The sequence below is a fragment of the Schistocerca cancellata genome, chromosome 11 (genome assembly GCF_023864275.1).
Source record: "Schistocerca cancellata isolate TAMUIC-IGC-003103 chromosome 11, iqSchCanc2.1, whole genome shotgun sequence".
Classification (NCBI taxonomy): Eukaryota; Metazoa; Arthropoda; class Insecta; order Orthoptera; family Acrididae; genus Schistocerca; species Schistocerca cancellata.
The window spans coordinates 71118992-71140175 of NC_064636.1; the positions used below are offsets into that span (position 1 = coordinate 71118992).

At 41.4% G+C, this 21184-nt stretch overlaps 1 protein-coding gene across 2 annotated transcripts in view; it reads left to right on the plus strand.

Annotated features, from left to right (window-relative positions):
• Positions 1-21184, plus strand: part of LOC126108621 (uncharacterized) — a 204695-nt gene that overhangs the window by 173179 nt on the left and 10332 nt on the right. For both annotated transcript variants that reach the window (XM_049913933.1, XM_049913932.1), the window contains one exon: positions 9718-10262. In XM_049913933.1, the coding sequence (XP_049769890.1) occupies positions 9718-10262 (545 nt within the window). The remainder of the gene's footprint in view (positions 1-9717; positions 10263-21184) is intronic.

Here is a 21184-nt window from a genome sequence, read left to right on the forward strand (position 1 = left end):
TTTAGTCTAGATGCCAAGAGTTCAGAAAACAAAGTCCAAGGTCTCTTATCAAATCATTAAGCTCTTCCTGACTAAAGAGCTAATGTCATGTGGAACTTCCTTCGTATTCAGATTCACTACTACTAGTGTTGAAGTTCTGCAAATCATCATTATCTTAAGGAAGTAGTTGTGGCAGAGTGGTGAACACCAGTATGGGAATGTCATCGCTATGTGGCACAGGTCGCCTTGCTGATTGTAAATGGGGATACCCTGTATCTAAGAAACTAAAGCCAATTGGGGAAATATGTTTTCAGATTCAGCATGCCAAGTATACATTCAAATATCACTGGCAACAAGATTTTTTTATAATTTTTTCCCCCTTAGAGTTTTGTAGTTGTTATACTTTTCACAGGATACATCTTTCTTTTCTAAATCAGTTAGTCTTGTTTCCTTTGTCCTTTCAGCATACTGTACCGAAAGAAGTTGTCACTGTAGCTGGTTGACATAAACTAGAATTGATTTATCTACATCAAAAGAGGAGAAACAAGTTCCTGACAGTATAAATTCCTTGCACAACAGCTGTGAAACTTGATGCAAAGCCCTCCTGTTCTTTGTCTTATTCGTATTTGTCACCGACAGCTCCTACCTGTAATCCGTAATAAGCATTTTACTTGCATCACTCTCAGTTATGAAAGTCGGGATGTCATCATCACAACAAACGACATCCTAGAATGTTGCATTTTCAGAAATATTAGTTTTGTTACTCCATTCTTCTGGAACAACGTTGTCTTCAACTGCACCTGATATACTGCAGCCAGCCATTGTGGAACAGCTTAACACAGTCTGTTGTGTTACAGAATTCCAGGCAGCTACAAACATATGAACAACATTGAGCCCCAACAGTTCCTTCCTTTCTCCCAAAGAATGAAATAGGATGTTACACAACTGCTACTCTATTTGGCTTTAAGGGAAGTACGCATGGTGAAATTGGTCAAAAAGTGAAATTTTCTGTTTATTATCTCTTAATATTTGATCTCTCCTGAATAATTTGATGCATCATTTGCCAATTAATTCCAATTGGAATTGTATTTTTTATTATTTCAAAGTTAATAGTGCCAGTGTAAAAAAATTCAGTCATTCTGCACCGACTTCCTGAAGTATCTCTATCTCCGGAACTATTCAGTCTAGAAAGCTGTGATTTTCAGCTATTTACTCCTTGAATTCAAACGAGAAAGGACCAATCATCATAATGGAAGAAGTAAAGTCTGCCATAGCTGCAATGAAAAATGGCAAAGCGGTAGGTACAGATATGATACTGGAAGAAATATTAAAATGCTTGAACCAAGATGGAATAAGAGAAATATTGAGATTATGTAATAAAATATATGACAGTGATGAATGGCCTGAGGACTTTCTGACAACACTAATGATTCCATTACCGAAAAAACAAGGAACCAAGAAATGCAGTGATCACAGGGCAATCAGCCTCATTTCACATGCAGCCAAAGTGATGTTAAGAATAATTAATAAAAGGCTTGAAAAAGTAAGTTCGGCTTTAGATGGAATACAGGCACCATAGATGCAGTGGCGCTCTTACAAATCTTGGGAGGAAGGTTTATTGAAAAAGGGAGAGATCTAGAAAAGGCATTTGACAATGTGGTTTTGGACAAGCTGGCAACTATAATGAGGGAAAAAGAGAGTAGACTGGAAAACCAGAAGACTTGTAAACTCATTATATCTTAATCAAAAAGCTTCAATTAAAGTGAGAGGAGAAAGTACAAACTGGATCGGACTAGGAAAAGGAGTAAGACAAAGATGCTGTCTATCACTTACTCTTTTCAACCTCTACTTGGAAAATATGATTGACCAATGCTCATTAGATGACAAAGGCATAGAAATTGGAGGAAGAAGAGTAGGGTGTTTGAGGTTTGCTGATGACATGGTGCTTCTAGCCACAGGGGAAAAAGAATTACAGAATTTGGTGGACACCATTGAAACTAACGGAAAAAAATATGGAATGAAAATTAACACAAATAAAACAAAAGTATTGGCACTAGGGGGAAATAAGGAAGTAAAAATTATGCTGAATGGAGAAATACTAGAACAGGTGCAAAATTTTAAGTATCTTGGAAGCAGGATAGACACCGACTGGAAGTGCACCACAGAAATTAAAACAAATTTGCCATTGCAAAATAGGTGTTTTATAAGAAAAGGAGAATTTTCTGCAGCGGTCTGGACAGAGAACTCAGGAAGAGACTCATAAAATGTCTTGTATGGAGTGTTCTCCTATATGGCGCTGAAACATGGACTATGAGGAAGAAAGACAGAGAGAGGCTGGAGGCTTTTGAGATCTGGACATGGCGGAGGATGGAAAGAATAAGTTGGATGGACAGGGTAAAAAATGAAGAGGTATTGAGAAGATTGGGAGAGAAAAGACAGTTACTAGATGTAATAAAGAGAAGAAAAAGAAATTGGATAGGGCATACATTAATAAAGAATGACAGACTGATAAAAACAGTTTTAGAAGGTTATGTAGAAGGGAAAAGGAAGCAAGGAAGGAAGAGATTCCAGATACTGGATGACATGATGGACGGTACAACGTACAGCAGCGTTAAGAAGGAAGCAATGGGTCGCAGAAAATGGAGAGGCAAAGGACCTGCTAATATAGCAGATAACTGATGATGATGATGATGATGACTCCTTGAATTCAAGTCAATGTTCATGTTACGAGATTGGATGCAGTGTGTAAACAGGAATGGTGGTACTGCATATGCATTTTGTGGAGACTATAAATGGTAAAGGAGGACTTATAGACAAAAACATTGATGAACCCCAACATTGTTATGAAATGGCAGTAAGAAACAATACACATGACCTACAAGGGATGAAAAGAGCAGCTCGGGCTACATTCTTCCACATATTATCCACTGATGATACACCTATGTATCGTCTTTGCCCACCTGGTGCTGATTCATGGTGCAAGTACTGCTAAGCTCAGGCAGTGGGTCCAGAGAATGATTCAGGCACAATAACAGCAAACCTTCTGCAGTGATGGAAGCTATTAAACTGATGTATAGAGAATTAGCTTATCCTGACCTTTTCAAATGTCTCCATAGTCAAATGCAAAACTGGAATGAGTCTTTAAATAATTTTATTTTGACCCACATAACAAAAAATTTGTTTGTAGGAATGAAAACTCTATGCTTGGGCGTTTGTGACACTGTGATAACGTTTAATGATGGTGTAGTTCAGAAATGGAACCCACATATACTTAGAGACATTTATTTTACCTGGATTAACGTCAGAAGTACAGCTCTGAACAAACAAAAAAATTAAAAACAAAGAATAAACATCAAACCATAGAAATCAGCAACTTGTCCAAAGAAGAAACAGTGCACTTCACTGGTCGGCCTCTTGTTCCCACACAATCCCCCTTAAAGTGAGGAACACCTGGGATGTACGGATGTACAGGTACTTGAATTTGACTTGTTGTGAACTTGTGCATCAGCTGAATATATTAATATATGTCATATAAATATGCAAAGCAAAATGACAGGCCTTGTAACATAGTGTCAGTGAATCTCTGGCAGGTTTGGGCTGCATTTTTATGACCAAATGGCATAAACAAAAACTCAAACAGGTCAAAAGGTGTAATAACTGCTGTCTTTAAGGATGGTTTGAGTTGGCTGAAAGCGTTACTCATTTCTGGTGTCCATTTTAATAGTCTCTTGTGCTTGGCTTACTTACCCTCAAGCGCTTCTCTTAGTGGTACATGGGTGGCAGCTATTACTGGCAAATGACGACAGTAAAAATTTACTATGCCTAAAAATCATCTAGGGTGCTTTGGTAGATTATGCAGTGTGGCAACCTTTTCTGGCTAAGTTCGGATCCCATTGGCCGAGACTCCGTGGCGCAACGGTAGTGCATCTGACTCCAGATCAGAAGGTTGCATGTTCATATCACGTCAGGGTCACCAATTATGTAGGTCAGAAATCAAACCCACATATACTTAGAAATATTTATTTTACTTGGATAATGTATAACCAATGAGGAGGTATTGAATAGAATTGGGGAGAACAGGAATTTGTGACACAACTTGACTAGAAGAAGGGATCGGTTATTAGGGCATATTCTGAGGCATCAAAGGATCACCAATTTAGTATTGGGGGGCAGCGTGGAGGGTAAAAATCGTAGAGGGAGACCAAGAGATGAATACACTAAGCAGATTCAGAAGGATGTAGGTTGCAGTAGGTACGGGAGATGAAGAAGCTTGCACGGGATAGAGTAGCATGGAGAGCTGCATCAAACCAGTCTCTGGACTGAAGACCACATCAACAACAATGTCGGAAGTACAGCTAAAAAAAACCATAGAAATAAGCCATTCGTCCAGAAAACAAACAATGCACGTCATTGACCACTCTCTTGTTCCCACAATGGTAAAAGGAAAGAATTAGGGTACTTGAGCAGCTAAGTATCACTCCAGGAGCCAACACACTGCAAACCTTCCAGCGAATGGATTGACTCAGAAGTATGAAAGCCCAGTGTGCAACAAAGGAAGTGACTAAAGAAGCAAGATGCAGGAAATGCAAGAAGCTTTTAGGTCTGCAGGATGATCAAGAACAGGATCCAGACAATGCTGATCATGAACCTGGCTGTTTCTAGGAACTGGCATGCCTCAATGTGTGAGTTAATATAAAATGAAACATTTAAACTTTATTTCCCAAAAATTACTTCTTTAAATATTTGACCCATTATCTCAGGAACTATGACAGATACATTTATCTAATTTTACACTGTTACCTCCTAGTATACTGCTGCTCCTGAACCACAAAAACATTTCTACCTATAATGGTTTTTTACTTACAGATGCAAAAGTGGATTTTTAGACAGTTGAACATAAATTTAAAAAAAATGATAACCAGCTAATTATTTGTCTGTATATTATGATTCTGGATCAGTAATGTGAAAAGGAGTGAAACTATACTCCCAAAAATTTCAGATCTCTATCTGTCAAAGGTTCTGAGATAATGGGTCATCAGTATTGCATATTTAACACTGTAGGTATAGGTTGTACGTACTCCCTTTAACAGAGCGTATCATGTGCTGGTCCAGAGACTGCAGATGACTTGTGCAGTTCAGGGGAAGATACACAATGTTTACATTTCTCGGAAATTGTTTTTCCTTGGGATGTACTGGGCATAGGTCAATAATAAGTAAATTTTTCTGTCTTGTAACACTCTTCACGGCATTTAAGCACCTGAGAAAGTTTTTGTACTTTGAAGTACAAAATAGAGTTTTCATGTTTCGAAAATACCTGTGCATTAATAGTGACATAAACTTTTCACTTCCATGACTGTTTTGTCTACACAATAGTGCCATATCCTTTCTCTGCTTTAATCTCCATGGCATTTTCCTCCCTTCAGGTGTGCCGCAGGGGAGTGTCATAGGACCGTTGCTGTTAGCAATATACATAAATGACCTGGTGGATGACATCGGAGGTTCACTGAGGCTTTTTGCAGATGATGCTGTGGTGTATCAAGAGGTTGTAACAATGGAAAATTGTACTGAAATGCAGGAGGATCTGCAGCGAATTGACGCATGGTGCAGGGAATGGCAACTGAATCTCAATGTAGACAAGTGTAATGTGCTGCGAATACACAGAAAGATAGATCCTTTATCATTTAGCTACAAAATAGCAGGTCAGCAACTGGAAGCAGTTAATACCATAAATTATCTGGGAGTACGCATTAGGAGTGATTTAAAATGGAATGATCATATAATGTTGATTGTCGGTAAAGCAGATGCCAGACTGAGATTCATTGGAAGAATCCTAAGGAAATGCAATCCGAAAACAAAGGAAGTAGGTTACAGTACGCTTGTTCGCCCACTGCTTGAATACTGCTCAGCAGTGTGGGATCCGTACCAGATAGGGTTGATACAAGACATAGAGAAGATCCAACGGAGAGCAGCGCGCTTCGTTACAGGATCATTTAGTAATCGCGAAAGCGTTACGGAGATGATAGATAAACTCCAGTGGAAGACTCTGCAGGAGAGACGCTCAGTAGCTCGGTATGGGCTTTTGTCAAAGTTTCGAGAACATACCTTCACCGAAGAGTCAAACAGTATATTGCTCCCTCCTACGTATATCTCGCGAAGAGACCATGAGGATAAAATCAGAGAGATTAGAGCCCACACAGAGGCATACCGACAATCCTTCTTTCCACGAACAATACGAGACTGGAATAGAAGGGAGAACCGATAGAGGTACTGAAGGTACCCTCCGCCACACACCGTCAGGTGGCTTGCGGAGTATGGATGTGGATGTAGATGTAGATGTAGAATATGATTTTGCAGGAAGTATATTATAAAAGATGCCACTTGTCATCAGCATTGGGCTCATAACCCTTACCAAGCATGGCAATGTTATGTTCTTCCAATAGTTTATACTTTCTATGACCAGAGTCTCACTTTTTCCCCCTACACTTCGAAAAAACAGATTTTGACTTTTTTTTTTTTAATAATGATTTAACCGGCCTTTAGATGCTCTGAATTTTTCCTCCTGAAAACAATTAGTATTCATTTGGAAGTTCAGAATACTGTACATTTTGCCATTGCGTGAATTAAGAACTTTTGGACATTAAGTAGACTAAAATAAAGGACGATTGATTCACAGATCCAGTTATATGGCTCCTTCCGTGTATAGCGATTTTACGACTATGTCGAGTGGGGCCTGAAGATGGCATCAATGTAATGCCGAAACTGGTAGCACATAGAAGTTCATAAAATAAAATAAACTTCTACAAATCATACAGCTGTTGGTAAATCATTGCATCAAGAAGTTCATGCCATCCGTCGTCCCATGTTCCATAATGGATCAACGAAGATTAAAATAAAGGAATTTTCATTGCCAACATGTAGTTATTTAATATAAAATGTATTTTGAACTTTTCAGTCAACTTCAACCCCAGCGGTCAGCTTCACCACATTTGAAGGTACTGACTGTACTCTGACTCAGACTTTTTGGACCCACACCTCCCTTGACCTGAATATGAACAGACGTCATTCCTTTCGCACAAGACTTCCAACTCGAAGTGTGGGCTAAACATAAGTTGAGGGAGAGTTGTTCTTTCTTTGTTAACTGTTGACATAACACATTTTAATCAAACTAATAGGTTATTTCATCTTGCAAAGAAATCAATGAGAAGGTTCAGATTTCTTCATTATCATCAGTCCGTCCAATCTCGGCACAAGAATGGAAACTGCAACTCCCGTCTCTTTGTCCACATTCAGTGAAAGTTTGTATTTTGTATTGATGGCTGCCAGTGCTGAAAAATCTACCCTACATAAGAAGGACATTGCAAAAGGTATCAAAACTTGTACGGCCTTGTACCTGTGGATACTCCTACTGCACTGTGTGCCAAAACTCCAGCAGTGATGTAGAAGCAAACTTGGATTTTAGTGTGGATTCTGAAGACACATCAATAAATTGCTGTTGTTCTTCAGTGGTAAGAGTGAAGTTCTGTTATGAAGGATCTCAGATCCAGTTGGTTTGATCAACTTCTTCTGGAAAATATTTCAGAAATTAATTACTGAGCTCAATTAAGTAATCCACAAACACAGACTTCAATTCTTCTTTCAGCTGGAAGTTATTGTCTTCTAAAACCTTTTTAAGAGCAGGGGGAATATAACTTATATCTTTATCATCCAACTTTTTCTTCCACAACAGCAGTTTCTTTCCTAGGGCTGACATTTTGTGTGACAGTTGCAGAATGGTGGTATCATTAAGGGGTACCAGCGTGTATACTCCCCGGGGAATCTGGGAAAAGCCTGGGAATTTTTTCATCTGGGAAATACTGTATCCCACTACTACAGAATAATACTGCAGCAATAAAACATAAACGAGAGAAAAATACCAAAATAAAACTTTAGTTGCATAGGAAATGCGCCATTTGCAACAACAAAACACCTTGCCCACACAAGCGTCTGCCAACAGGGTAATGTGTTGAAGGCCTTATGATGAAGACTGCAATATGTCGTAACAACGAGCTGCCTCTAATGAGCGTGACGTCACAACTGTTTACATTAGGTTTGTCTGAGCAATTGCCAGCGGGATCGTGCGCGAGCACATTTCAGTCACGTAGGAGCAGTACCTTCTCCAGCTACTTCGAGCCAGATGCTAACCGCAAAAAAATTTTCTGGGATGCCCGAGCTGCCAGATAGGCGTATTTGCAGAACAGTCTGAGTTACAAAAGGACATCGAAATCTCGATTTCAATGGTTTGGAAACTAACGTGCTGTGTTTTGTGGAATTCGAATTTACACTTTCGTAATACGAAAACATGCAGCGTATCGTAATACGAAAGTATGCAGTGTACATGTAGCTGCACATCATCAAAGATCTTTCAGAGGCCTTTTTTTAAGGGGCAGCGGGAAGTTCTGTGCCAATGATGTGTAAAACGTTAACCATTCAGAGGATTAACAAGTTTTATAGCTCGGGCAGTATACTGTCACTAACACACAGGAAAAAGAAAGTATTTTCACTCGGGGAAAAGGTGTATTTTTTAACCGGGAAAAATCGGGGAAGGTTTTTTTCCTTGTCCACGTATACACCCTGGATACACTCAGTGAACAGAGTTTTTCAACAGTATCAGGAAGATTCACCAGCTCAAAACACAGTTTGCAAACTTCGTGGAACTCAATAGTAAAAAGTTCATTCCCGAGTTCGTACACCGTTTGCAAGACATTACCGTGTGAAAGCCAGTAAGAGTTACTGTAACAAATTGGGAAAGTGTGCTCAGTCCCCACATCAACTCACGTTTGTTGAAAACATCTCGACTTATGTGAAGTTCATCACTTTGGTAACTGATTGCAAAACCACACAAAGGACAGGACTCGTGCTTTTCGATGCCAGTTTCTCTCGATGAATAAACTGTGTGCTCCAATAACATGAGAATCAGAGTTTGCAGCCAGCCATACTACAACCTCCATCTGTAAACACACATACACAGTTTTCCCAGTTGATGTTGTTTTCTCCCATAAAAGAACAAAGTATTCCAAGGAGGTCTGTTGATTTTGTTCCAAGAGTTATTTTCCTGCAGAAAAGAAGTTCTTCATGAAATTTGTTGTCACATATACACGGCACGTAACAAGCTAGCTGTGCATCATCTTAGCTGTCTGTAGTGTAATTCAACTGAATAGTGAAATCTTTACCATCTTTTGAGTTTTCAACCAACTAATCATTAATGTTGTCAGCTGTATTGAGTATTTGATGACTAATAGTGTTGCCTTACAATGGAAGACTTGGCAGGGGCTTGGCAGCCAACTAACTTATCATAATAGATGTCATGCCCAGACACATTGGCTGTGACAACAACTAAAAGTCTTCATTGCTGCCAGCTATCGAGGTCTTGTGAAGAGCAGTTTCCAGGATGAATTTTGACTCTGCAGTGGAGCGTACGACGATACGAAACTCTGTTGCAGATTAACGCACTGGGACTCGAACCCAGGATCTTTGTATTTTGTGGGCAAGCACTCTACCAACTATAAAGAGATGGGATATGTGTCTGAATGAATGTCCAGGGTGAATATGTGGAAAAGTGAAATAAATTCCACGAAGTTACATCGAATATTACTGCCTCTATCCTGTTTTGCAACTTATTTAGTGACCTATCCTCATAAATTTACAAAATTGAGACACTGAACAAAATTTAAGATACACCTTTTCAATTTCCTTTTACAGAATCGCACGAGAGCCCACGACCAGTGTCGATAGCGGAGAGCTCTACAACCTGACAGGGAGTGATGAAGTGGTGCAAATTTCCGAGAATGACGGAGCTGCCCCCGACGGGGACACCGACGACGAATGTGTGGAGATAACGGATGTGTCACGTGTGCCGACAAAGAGCTTCCAGTGCGGGTATTGCAGCCAATGGTTCCCTACTGAGGGCCAGATGCAGATGCACACCCTCACACACACAGGCCGTACCACAATCTGGCGTGAGTTGCGGGAAGCGAAACAGGTGAAACTCAAACCGAAACCTGTCTGGACACTGAGGGCACAGCACACCTGCGGAGACTGTGGTGAGGCATTCGACCGGCTGGAGCACCTCATGCGTCATCGCCTCGGCCACATACGGGCTGCGCTCAGGAAACCTTTCAGCATGCCGAAACTGTTCAGTCTGCCGAAACAGTCTGCTGTGCCACAACCGCAGCCGCAGGTATCGGCGACCCCTGATTCCCGCCACACAGTTGCAGCTGTTTCTACGAGGACGTCACCAAAGAGAAGTAAACAACCTTTTTTGTGCTGGGCCCGTAGCTGCAAAATATTCTTAAAGAACTATCTTTCCTGTTTGAAGCTGTCACTTATTTACTGTTCATGATTGTGTTCTGTTATCACACAGAACTTCATCTCGTGTTCTCGTTTTGTATTTCTTCTTTTCTCAGTACTCCCACCTTCTCGCCATGCTGTTCCTGAGTTCGTATTTTTTTCTGTCTTGAAAGCGTTGATACTGTCCCTCTGAACAGGGTGATCTAAAAGTCATTTACAGCAAAAAGCAATCGAGTGTGTGTGTGTGTGTGTGTGTGTGTGTGTGTATCGTATGTACTTTATTTCATAACTCCACACACACTGCTTATAAAATATGCTCAAAATGATTTCCCTGTTTAGTAAAATCACAAACTTGTTTTACCATGTGCACATGTGAAGCACATTGACACTGATGTTCTTAATCTCTGTTGTGATCTTTACCTCCATCAATGGGTGTGGTCTGTTTACAGTGCTAATTGAGAAGAGGGTGGAGATGGAGCAGTGATGCAACGCCCCCCCCCCCCCCCCCCCCCTTGGAAGTTTGTGGGTGGGGACAAGATATGGTTTCTGTCCCTCTCCCTTAAGTTAACTTAGAGGTGTAAAAGATCTATGGGCAGAGACAGTGATAAAAATTATGCAAATAAGCAATTAGTGTGTTGGTTGACAGCAGACAAACTGTCCCATCCTTGAATGGTACTATCTAACAGATAACATTAAATTGGCTTATTACTTGAAATATAATGTGTCCTGTATTATCGTAAGATTCAAAAACAAATGGATACTGGGGTAAATTGGAGTGGTTAGTGTCTTATCTGTGGCTACGTTACAAACAAAAGAGCGACAGTGTTCTATGCTGTGGCAGTATTAGGTCTATCCACATAGTAAGCGACAGAAGACCACGGAAAGATAGAAGTAAGGGAAAAAAGTTAGGGAGAAGTTCAAAAAGGATAAGACGAATCTTTTTCATCAAGATTCTGTTGCACATATTCAGCAAAGTGAAGATAGGGTACATATGATCACCCTGGTCATGCAGTACCTGCTGGCTGATCAGGAAAAATCTAGAATCGGTCACAATCAGTTTCACGAGTTGAACGGAAAGTGCACTGAGCAACTAAGAAATCAAATATTGGCTGGCCATGAGAAATTGGATGAGAACATTCTGTAGACATTCTAAAAGCAGCTCTTGCTATTCTTAATAATGCAGAAATATTTGATACGCTGTTAGAGAAAGTCGAAGATCATTCTGAGAATCGAAGTCTGAAAGACCCAAATATTTCGTGGCCAAGAAAAATACAAGTGTGATTAAAACACAGAAACATTGTTTATTCCCAGAGAATTGTCTCCTGATTGGATGTTAAAAATATGTGTTTAAAATGCCAGACCTCTTTCTAAATAAGATTTATTGTAAGGTCCAACGAAGGGGACCCAAACTGACTGTTGCATCTTGAAGAGAGATTTGTTGTGTCCTCCCATACAAATCCTCCTCCTTCATGACATTTGGAAGAGTTGCTCAGAGTACACACACAGCAGACTCTAACCTGTAGAGGCTTTGTGCACGACTTGAAATCCTGTGAAACATTACAACTGATGTAGGACTGTATAATGTTAATGTATCGTCTGTGGAATACATCTTAAAGAACTTGTTTCGGGGAATTATTTACTTTGTCATTCTGATTACAATTTCTGTGCTGTTAAAATTTCTGTGCTGTGTGACTGAGTCTTTCCCGACATATTAGTCGTAGAAGTGATTCTCGGGTAAGATGTCGGATGTCGTCGTGAAGTCCCCACAGTGTTTCAGCTGACCAGTGTCTTCGAGTGTGACAGACACACTGCTGAGCTAATGCAGCCTCCTCTCTGTACCAGCCTTAGTAGGTAACACACAGGTGTGAAGGTGCCAAATTCAGTGCTTCAAGGAGTGAAAAATTCAGTTGGCAGAGTTAAAACCTACATGCTTGTGGCGATATGTGAATGGCACTTTTGTACTCTGGTACTGGCACTGCATGGCTGGATATATTTGCACAACATCTAAATTCTCTATATTCTCAGTTTACAACGGAGATGAAGAAAAATGTTGAACTACTGTTTGTGGATGTGTTGGTTTGTAGGTGAGGGGACCGTACCTCGGATCATGATGTGTACCAGAAATCAGTACACAAAAACTTATAGTTATCAGCCACGAGCTGTCACCGTCCTTTGGAAAGAAGTGGCATATCGAGGACGTCGGTCCACAGAGCGAGAGCCGTATCAGATTCAGACAGCTTGTCCCACAAGCTATGCCGCATCCGTACTGTACTCCTGCAAAATGGATATTGCGAATGAGAGATTTGTTGTGCCTTAAACCTGATGTATGTTAGACAATGTGAGGAACTAGAAGAAAGAGAAGAACAAAGAGGCATGGCCTTCTTGTCATGTGTCAGCAGTGTTTCTTTGAAAATAGGAAAATTACTGAAGAAAACAAAGTTGAATGCATCTTCCCTCCACCAACAAAACTGTGATCTCTTCTAGGCTCAGTGGAGGACAGTCTCGGTTTGAGAAGGCCTCGTGTTTATAAGATTCCTTGTAGCTGCAGGAAGTCCTACATCGGACAAATTTGTCACATCTCGGAAGACAGATGTGTCGAATATTAGTGACGCCAAAGTTCTTTCATTGTCGACTTTGTACTGGGACAGCATATTGAAGGAAGTGGTGGAAATTTGCAGCTAGGCAATTTTATGAATGGAGAAACAGGGTTCGAAATTAGGACTGCACGGGATCCAGCTCTGGCAATACTAAAGTCTCAGTGATCACAAGGAGGAACTATTTGTCGTACAAGGGATAATGCTTTTGTGGATACTTAAATATTTGGATGACAGTGATGAGAATGGTCACACAACGAGGTGGACACGTATTTTGACATGCGGCTTCTGATAGAGGGCACCGGGACAGCTGATAGCTGAGCACTGTATGAATGATAGGTTTTGTATGTGTGCTAGAGCTCTCAGTTCATCATCTGACATTTGGCACAGGTGCCCTTCACGCTACTGATCGGGAAATCTTCACTGTTCTGTTTTGTTCCGTTTTAGGGCGAAAAAACAACTGAGGTTATACGAGGGCTATCCACAAAGTACATTACATTTTGGAATTAAAAATAAATAAAGTAGTGGACATTTTTTTTATTATATACAGATGAAAGCCACACTTAAATACTACTTTTCTACACAGTTGCCATTTAAATTAAGGCACTTATCTTAGCGATGGACGAGCTCGGAAATTCCATCGGCGTAAAATTCGGCCACCTGCGCCTTCAACCACGTGGTTACCTCTTTTGGGACAGAAAAGGTGTGATTTTTGTGGATATCCTGGAAAGAGGCACTACAATAAACTCTCAAAGGTATTGCCAAACTCTGCACAACCTCAGAAGAGCAATACAAAACAAGCGCAGGGGAAAGTCGGGCTCAAAGATCTTGCCGATTCACGACAACGCCCGGGCCCACATGGCAAATGCCACTCGTGAAGTTCTCGAGTCTTTTAAGTGGGAGTCGTTTCCTCATCCGCCGTACAGTCCCGACCTGGCACCGAGCGACTTCCACTTATTCCCAGCAATGAAGAAGTGGTTGGCTATGCAGCATTTTGATGACGACACACAGCTTCGAGAAGAGGTAACCACGTGGTCGAAGGCGCAGGCGGCCGAATTTTACGACGAAGGAATTTCCGAGCTCGTCCATCGCTACAATAAGTGCCTTAATTTAAATGGCAACTGTGTAGAAAAGTAGTATTTAAGTGTGGCTTTCATCTGTATATAATAAAAAAAATTTCCAATACTTTATTTATTTATGATTCCAAAACGTAATGTACTTTGTGGATAGCCCTCGTACGTGCCCAAGTCAAAACTATAGAACACAAACACAGAGACAAGGGAAACGACTATATGTCAGTCCCAATGGACAGAATAGGAGACACCTAAACAACGCGTGTGAGCAAATGACGGTGGCTAAAAAGGCAGTGCCCAATACGCAGCCAAGTTAAAATAATCTCCTCCCGGTGGGAGGGCCGAGAGGAGGTCATCCAGGGTGCCAGGAGAGGCTTAATAAGCCAAAGCTTATTCCTGTGAAGGGTGGACCATAGGCGATGCCAAAGGGACACCACTTCCTGACAGATGGCGATGCAGAGATCGTCAGAGGGAATAGAGGTACTTGCGGGATGAGGTAGGAGGACTGCAGCCTCGGCATCAGCGTCAGCAGCCTCGTTTCCTGGCAGACCGACATGACCGGGGACCCATAGAAACGTGACATTGGCGCCACCAAGAATGAGCAACTGACAGTTTTCCTGGACGCACTGCACTGAGCGGTGAGCAGTGTACAGAACACATAGACTTTGGAGAGCTTGACTGAGTCTAAGCAGAGGACGCAATTGGGAAGGCTGTGTCACCGGATGCACTCCACGGCCTGATACAAAGTCAAAAGCTCAGCAATACCAAGAAGTGGACCGGAAGCCGGTATTGAAAGACACGGGTCACAGTGACGAATGCACACCCGACTTCACGGTCAGTCCGAGAGCCATCAGTGTATACAAAGGTACTAGCGCTAAGTTCTGTGCGAAGGTCGTGAAACTGAAGGCGATAGACCGAGGCTGGAGTAGTGTCCTTAGGAGGCAAATGAATGCCGAAGTTAACACGGGCCGCTTCACGAAGCCGAGATGGTAAAGGGTTCACACCCACAGCAAAAGTTGCAGGTAGTGGGAAGTTAAGCCACTGTAGCGAGTGGCAAAAGTAGGCTCCAGGAGGTAACAGAGAAGAGGGATGAGCCCCATACTGACGATCTAAGGAATCGTCAAAGAAGGAGGCGTAGGAAGGGTGGCCACGCGTGGCAAACAAACGGCATGCGTACCTGCTGACGAGAAAGTCACAGCGGTAGGACAGCGGCAGTTCAGCAACTTCAGCATACAGACTCTCAACCGGGCTGGTGTTACAGGCACCCGTGGCCAAATGAATGCCACGATGATGGACAGTGTTGAGATGGCGTAAAAGGGATGGGCGTGCAGATGCATAAACAAAGCACCCATAGTCGAGTTTCGAACGGACGAAGAACCGGTACAAATGGAGGATGGTGGTTTGATCGGCACCCCAAGTTGTACTATTGACGACACGTAGGGCATTGAGGGACTGCATACAGCGGGCTGCCAGGTAAGAGACACGGGACGACCAAGACAGTTTCCTATATATCGTGAGCCCCAGGAATTTCGTAGCGTCAAAAAATGGAAGAGCAACAGGCCCAAGATGTAGAGATGGTGGGAGAAACCACTTGCACCACCAGAAATTCATACAGACAGTTTTGTCAGTGGAAAAGCGAAAGTCATTGGCATAGCCCCAGGAGTGAAGACGATCGAGGCAGCGCTGAAGACGCCGCTCAGTGAGACAGGTCCGTGAAGAACTGCAATAAATGGCAAAAATCATCGACAGAAAGGGAGCCGAATACGCCCGGTGAGAGGCAGGCCATTATAGGGTTAAAGGTGATAGCAAAGAAGATGACGCTCAGGACGGAACCCTGAGGTGCACCATTTTCCTGAATGAAGGTGTCCATTAAGGCAGAACCCACATGCACCTTGAAAACTCAGTCTTACCTTCACTGTTAGCCACCACATTTGGCATCTTTGTGCCTGCGCATTTTATTACTTAGATTGGCATAAATAGGAGACTTCAGTCATAAGCTCAGCAATATGTTCTTCCTACCTGAAGATATAAGTCAGTTGCACCGATGAAATATTGGGGGATTTCATGACGACATCTGATGTCTCGTCCAAGAAACATTTCTATAGTTGCACTGGTTCCAGAGTTCTTTGAGAGGTCATTTGGCACCTTGTGACGACTTAAAACTTTCCTCAGATCAACAGTGACACTGTCGCGTCTCACCCAGCCACTCCTAATAAGTGTTCAGCAAGACAGGGCTGGAAAAGGTAATCTTAGTGTGTGTCGCAAAAGAATTTGCTTCAAGAAATGTGGAGGGGAAAACTGCTTTAGGGAATTGTTCGTAAAATTTTTGGAGTCTAAAAGGAAACTAAGTAAATGCCTTGTAGCAAGACATTTTTGTTCTGCAGTGGAGCGTGTGCTAATACGAAACTTCTTGGCATCTTAAAACTATGTGCCAAACTGAGACTCGATTTCTGTACAATTGCCTTTCGCAGGCAAGTGCGCTACCAACTGAGCTAATCAAGCATGACTCGTGTCCCATCCTCACAGGTTTACTTCTGCCAGTAAGCTGTGGGGTCAGGTCACAAGTCATGCTTGGGTAACTCAGTTGGTAGAGCACTTGTTCACGAATGGCAAAGGTACAAATTTCGAGTCTTGGTCCGGCACACAGTTCTATTCTGCCAGGAAGTTTCAAATGCTTTCTTATTCTTCAAAGGACTTACGTTTTTCTTTTTTCCATTAAGATCCAGTGTACAGTGTTTGTAGAATAATAATAATAACTTTGATACAGCTTTTATTGTGCACAAATCCATTGTAGATTCAGTAATAAACTTCCACTCAACATCAGAAAGAATCTCCATAATCTCAGTAAAATCTGGAATCAAGGCGTAACCATGTTAAATGCACATGCCACAAGTGACTGCAATAAAAAAAGACCCACGGGCAATAATGGCATCTGGGAACTACTGGAGGCAACCACAAATAAAACCCGTAAACATCATGAGAAAATTCTATTTCAGTGGCCAGCTCGGCAAAGAGAGAAAATTCGGGGTAAAACCAGGAATTCACACGGTCAGAAGAGAACAAATAAAAAATGTATAGGCTAGTAAAATTCTGCAAATATTTTGACCCTAAAATCACATTTCTTAAACCTGAAAACAAACTTACGATATGGAAATCACAAAACTCGATTTTAGACAAATTTCGGATAGACCATTTTGCTATATCTAATATGCACACCAAAGAAATACTCAACGTACAAATAAGGAAGGGATTTTTTGAGTCAGGTCATCATCTCTGCTGCAAATGAAGATTAGATTTCAACATAACAGAAAAAAAGCAACAAATGAACAAAATATTCAGGATTGATCTAGAATACCTGAAACTCAACCAAAGTTCAGGAAATTAGGCAATCAAATACCAATAATTTGAAGGAACTTGCAGAATTAATGAAAAGCAGTATGAGATTAGGCAAAGTCCCAACAAAGAGAAGATACAATTGGTGGAACAGTGCCTGTGATCAAGGAATATAAGAGAAAAATACAAGCCTGGAAAAGTTTCGGTAGCAACAAAACTCAAGAAAAATGGCATAGATATGATACAAATGGGCTTAAAGAAATTAACCAAGAGACCAAAATACATAGAACACGAGAAACACAAAATTATCAGAGAAGACATAATACAGTATCAACTACCTAATCTGTGCTTGCATCAGTTTGACCAATCACTGGAAACTGAGAACGAGAAATAACTGTCAAACTTTACCCAACTATTTTCACTCAATTCTCAATTGTGAACCCTCTATACAACAACTAGATTTTGAAAAATCCCCCCCCCCCCCCCAATCCCCCTCTCCCCAGTCCTGATCCAAAACCACCACCTCTTAAGGAAGGAGGGGAAATTATCAACTCTATGAAAAACAACTAGTATCCCGGAAAAGATGGAATAATAGCAGAAATATGGCAATTGGATGGCAGTACTCTCACACAGGGAAGTCACAAAAGTATATGAAACATTTGGGAAAAAGAATTGTACCTCCAGAATGGAAATGTGCATTAATTAATCCTCTTCACAAACAAGGAGATAAAACCAATCCAAATAATCACAGGCAAATTTCATTGCTTCCTGTAGTATAAAAATTCTTTCACAAACCCTGTTAAGTCCATTAAAGAACAGACAGACCCATTACTAGGAGAGTATCAGGCAGGATCACACAAAGGTCAACCATGTATAGAACTGATATGCAACCTAAAGATAATTTTGCAAATAAGGTGTAGAAATACTGTGAACTTTAGTCAAGTTTAAAAAGTTTTATTCCATACTTTAGAGGAATTCAAGGGTGACAGGAAAAGCAGGTCAGTTGTCCAATAGACATTAACTGGTACAAACTCCAGTGTTAAATTCATGGGAGAAATGTCTTTAAACACAGTTGTGGAAAAAATTGTGAGGACATGGGAAAATAAAATAAAGGGAATTCAACTCACGGCTAAAAAGAGCAGAGAATCAATGTGAAGCTTCTGGCTTTTGTGGATGATGTCGGCATTCTAAGCAGTGATAGAGAAGCAACCAAACTTGCAACGGAAAAACTTCATGAAATCTTGTAGAAAACTGGTCTACAAATTTCATACCAGAAAAATCAAGAAGCAGACTTGCAGAGAATCTCCCCACTACAACCCAGTACAGAAAAGTGACAAGACACGTGCTTCAGATGTCTGGGAGAGATTATCCAACCATCCAGCCTGAACACAATAGACAATAAAGAAAGAATCTTCCCATTGTAAAAAGCATATTATCTCATTTGGAATCGTGATAATAAAAAAAAATATATTTTTCTCTCAGTGCAAAACTAAGGCACTGCAGCACAATAGTTCTACCGGAAGCATTCCACGCTGCAGAAACCACAGTGATTCATGGTCATACATTAAAAAGAGAAAGGAAAATTCTAAGGAAAATATTCAGACAAGTTTTTCATGAAAGAATTGGGATAAAGAGACAATCGAGAGAAACCGTAATTGATACCTTTAGGAAGAGAAGGTTGAAATTTTATGGACAGATCAGCAGGGTGAACAAGAACAGGCTCACAGAGCAAGTTTTTGAGATAGCAAATACTAGAAAAAACAAAATAAAATCAATCATTGAAACAGAAGAAGGCATTAAAGAACTGAGTCACAAAAAACAACATAACAATCAAGAACAGTTCAGAAACATCATAAAGAACACAAAAAAGGACATAAAATAAATTGGAAGAGCACAAGAGAGAACACAGTGAGCTTATGAAGATAATTTGGGATGAGCGAAGGAAGAAGAAAACATTGTGACTGCTCAAGTCCAGACGCTCTTTTAAAATGGAATAATCAAAAATAATGATAATAGTTATAATAAATAACAACAACAACAATAGGTTTATCTGTGACCGCTCGATACTGCAACTTATAGGAGATCTGAGCCCCAGTTTGTGATTGGTCTCGGAGCAAAGTTCCACTATGTTTCTTTTTCAAAATTAAAAGAACAAAATTCTTTCCATGAAGCTGGACCTATAAACTTAGGCTCATATTTAATTTTTAACATTATTGAATTGCTTCTCTTTATAGAACAAAAGGAGAGGAATTCATGGTGGGCCACATCAAACCAGTCAGAAGACTGACTGCCTAACACCCCTTCCCACCCTACTGTGTGCTTAACAGCTTCACTGAAAGATCTATGCCTAATTTACATTCATGTTAGAGGAAATCAGTGAATACACTACTGGACATTAAAACTGCTACACCAAGAAGAAATGCAGGTAATAAACGGGTATTCATTGGACAAATATATTATACTAGAACTGACATGTGATTACATTTTCACACAATTTTGGTGGAGTAGTGAGTGGCGTATTGTGACGAGCCAGTTGCTCGGCCACCATTGACCAGACGTTTTCAATTGGTGAGAGATCTGGAGAATGTGCTGGCCAGGGCAGCAGTCGAACATTTTATGTATCCAGAAAGGACCTGCAACGTGCAGTCGTGCATTATCCTGCTGAAATGTAGGGTTTCGCAGGGATCGAATGAAGAGTATAGCCATGGGTCGTAACACATCTGAAATGTAACGTCCACTGTTCAAAGTGCCGTCAGTACGAACAAGAGGTGACCGAGACATGTAACCAATGGCACACCATACCATCACGTCGGGTGATACACCAGTTATGGCGATGACGAATACACGCTTCCAATGTGCGTTCACCTCGATGTCGCTAAACAATGATGTGACCGTCATGATGCTGTAAACAGGACCTGGATTCATCCGCAAAAAAGACGTTTTTCCATTTGTGCCCCCAGGTTCGTCGTCAAGTACACCATCGCAGGTGCTCCTGTCTGTGATGCAGCGTCGAGGGCAACCGCAACCGCAGCCACAGTCTCCGAGCTGATAGTCCATGCTGCTGCAAATGTCGTCGAACTGTTTGTGCAGATGGTTGTTGTCTTGCAAACGTCCCTATCTGTTGACTCAGGGATCGAGATGTGACTCAGGGATCGAGATGTGACTCAGGGATCGAGATGTGGCTGCATGATCTGTTACAGCCATGCGGATAAGATGCCTGTCATCTCGACTGCTAGTGATACGAGGCCGATGGGATCCAGCATGGCATTGCGTATTACCCTCCTGAACCCACCGATTCCATATTCTGCTAACAGTCATTGGATCTCGACCAACGCGAGTAGCAATGTCGCGATACGATAAACCACAATCGCGATAGAATACAATCCAACCTTTGTCAAAGTTGCAAATGTGATGGTACACATTTTTCCTCCTTACACGAGGCATCCCAACAACGTTTCACCAGGCAACGCCGGTCAACTGCTGTCTGTGTATGAGAAATTGGTTGGAAACTCTCCTCATGTCAGCACATTGTAGGTGTCGCCACTGGCGCCAACCTTGTGTGAATGCTCTGAAAAGCTAATCATTTGCATATCTCAGCATCTTCTTCCTGTCAGTTAGATTTCGCGTCTGTAGGACGTCATCTTCGTGGTGTAGCAATTTTAATGGCCAGTAATGTAGGTTTGTTTGTCTCTCCCCCCCCCCCCCCCCCGCCCCCCCCCCTTCCCCTCCAAAAAAGAAAGTGAAAGTCAGTTTGCTTGCCCCAGCGCACTAATAAAAAAACTGGCGGTCACATTCAGGTCGGTAACCGAAGCAGGACTCGTCACTGAAGGCAATTCTATTCCATTCGGTGAGATTACAGGCTGAAGGTGTTTCTGCAGA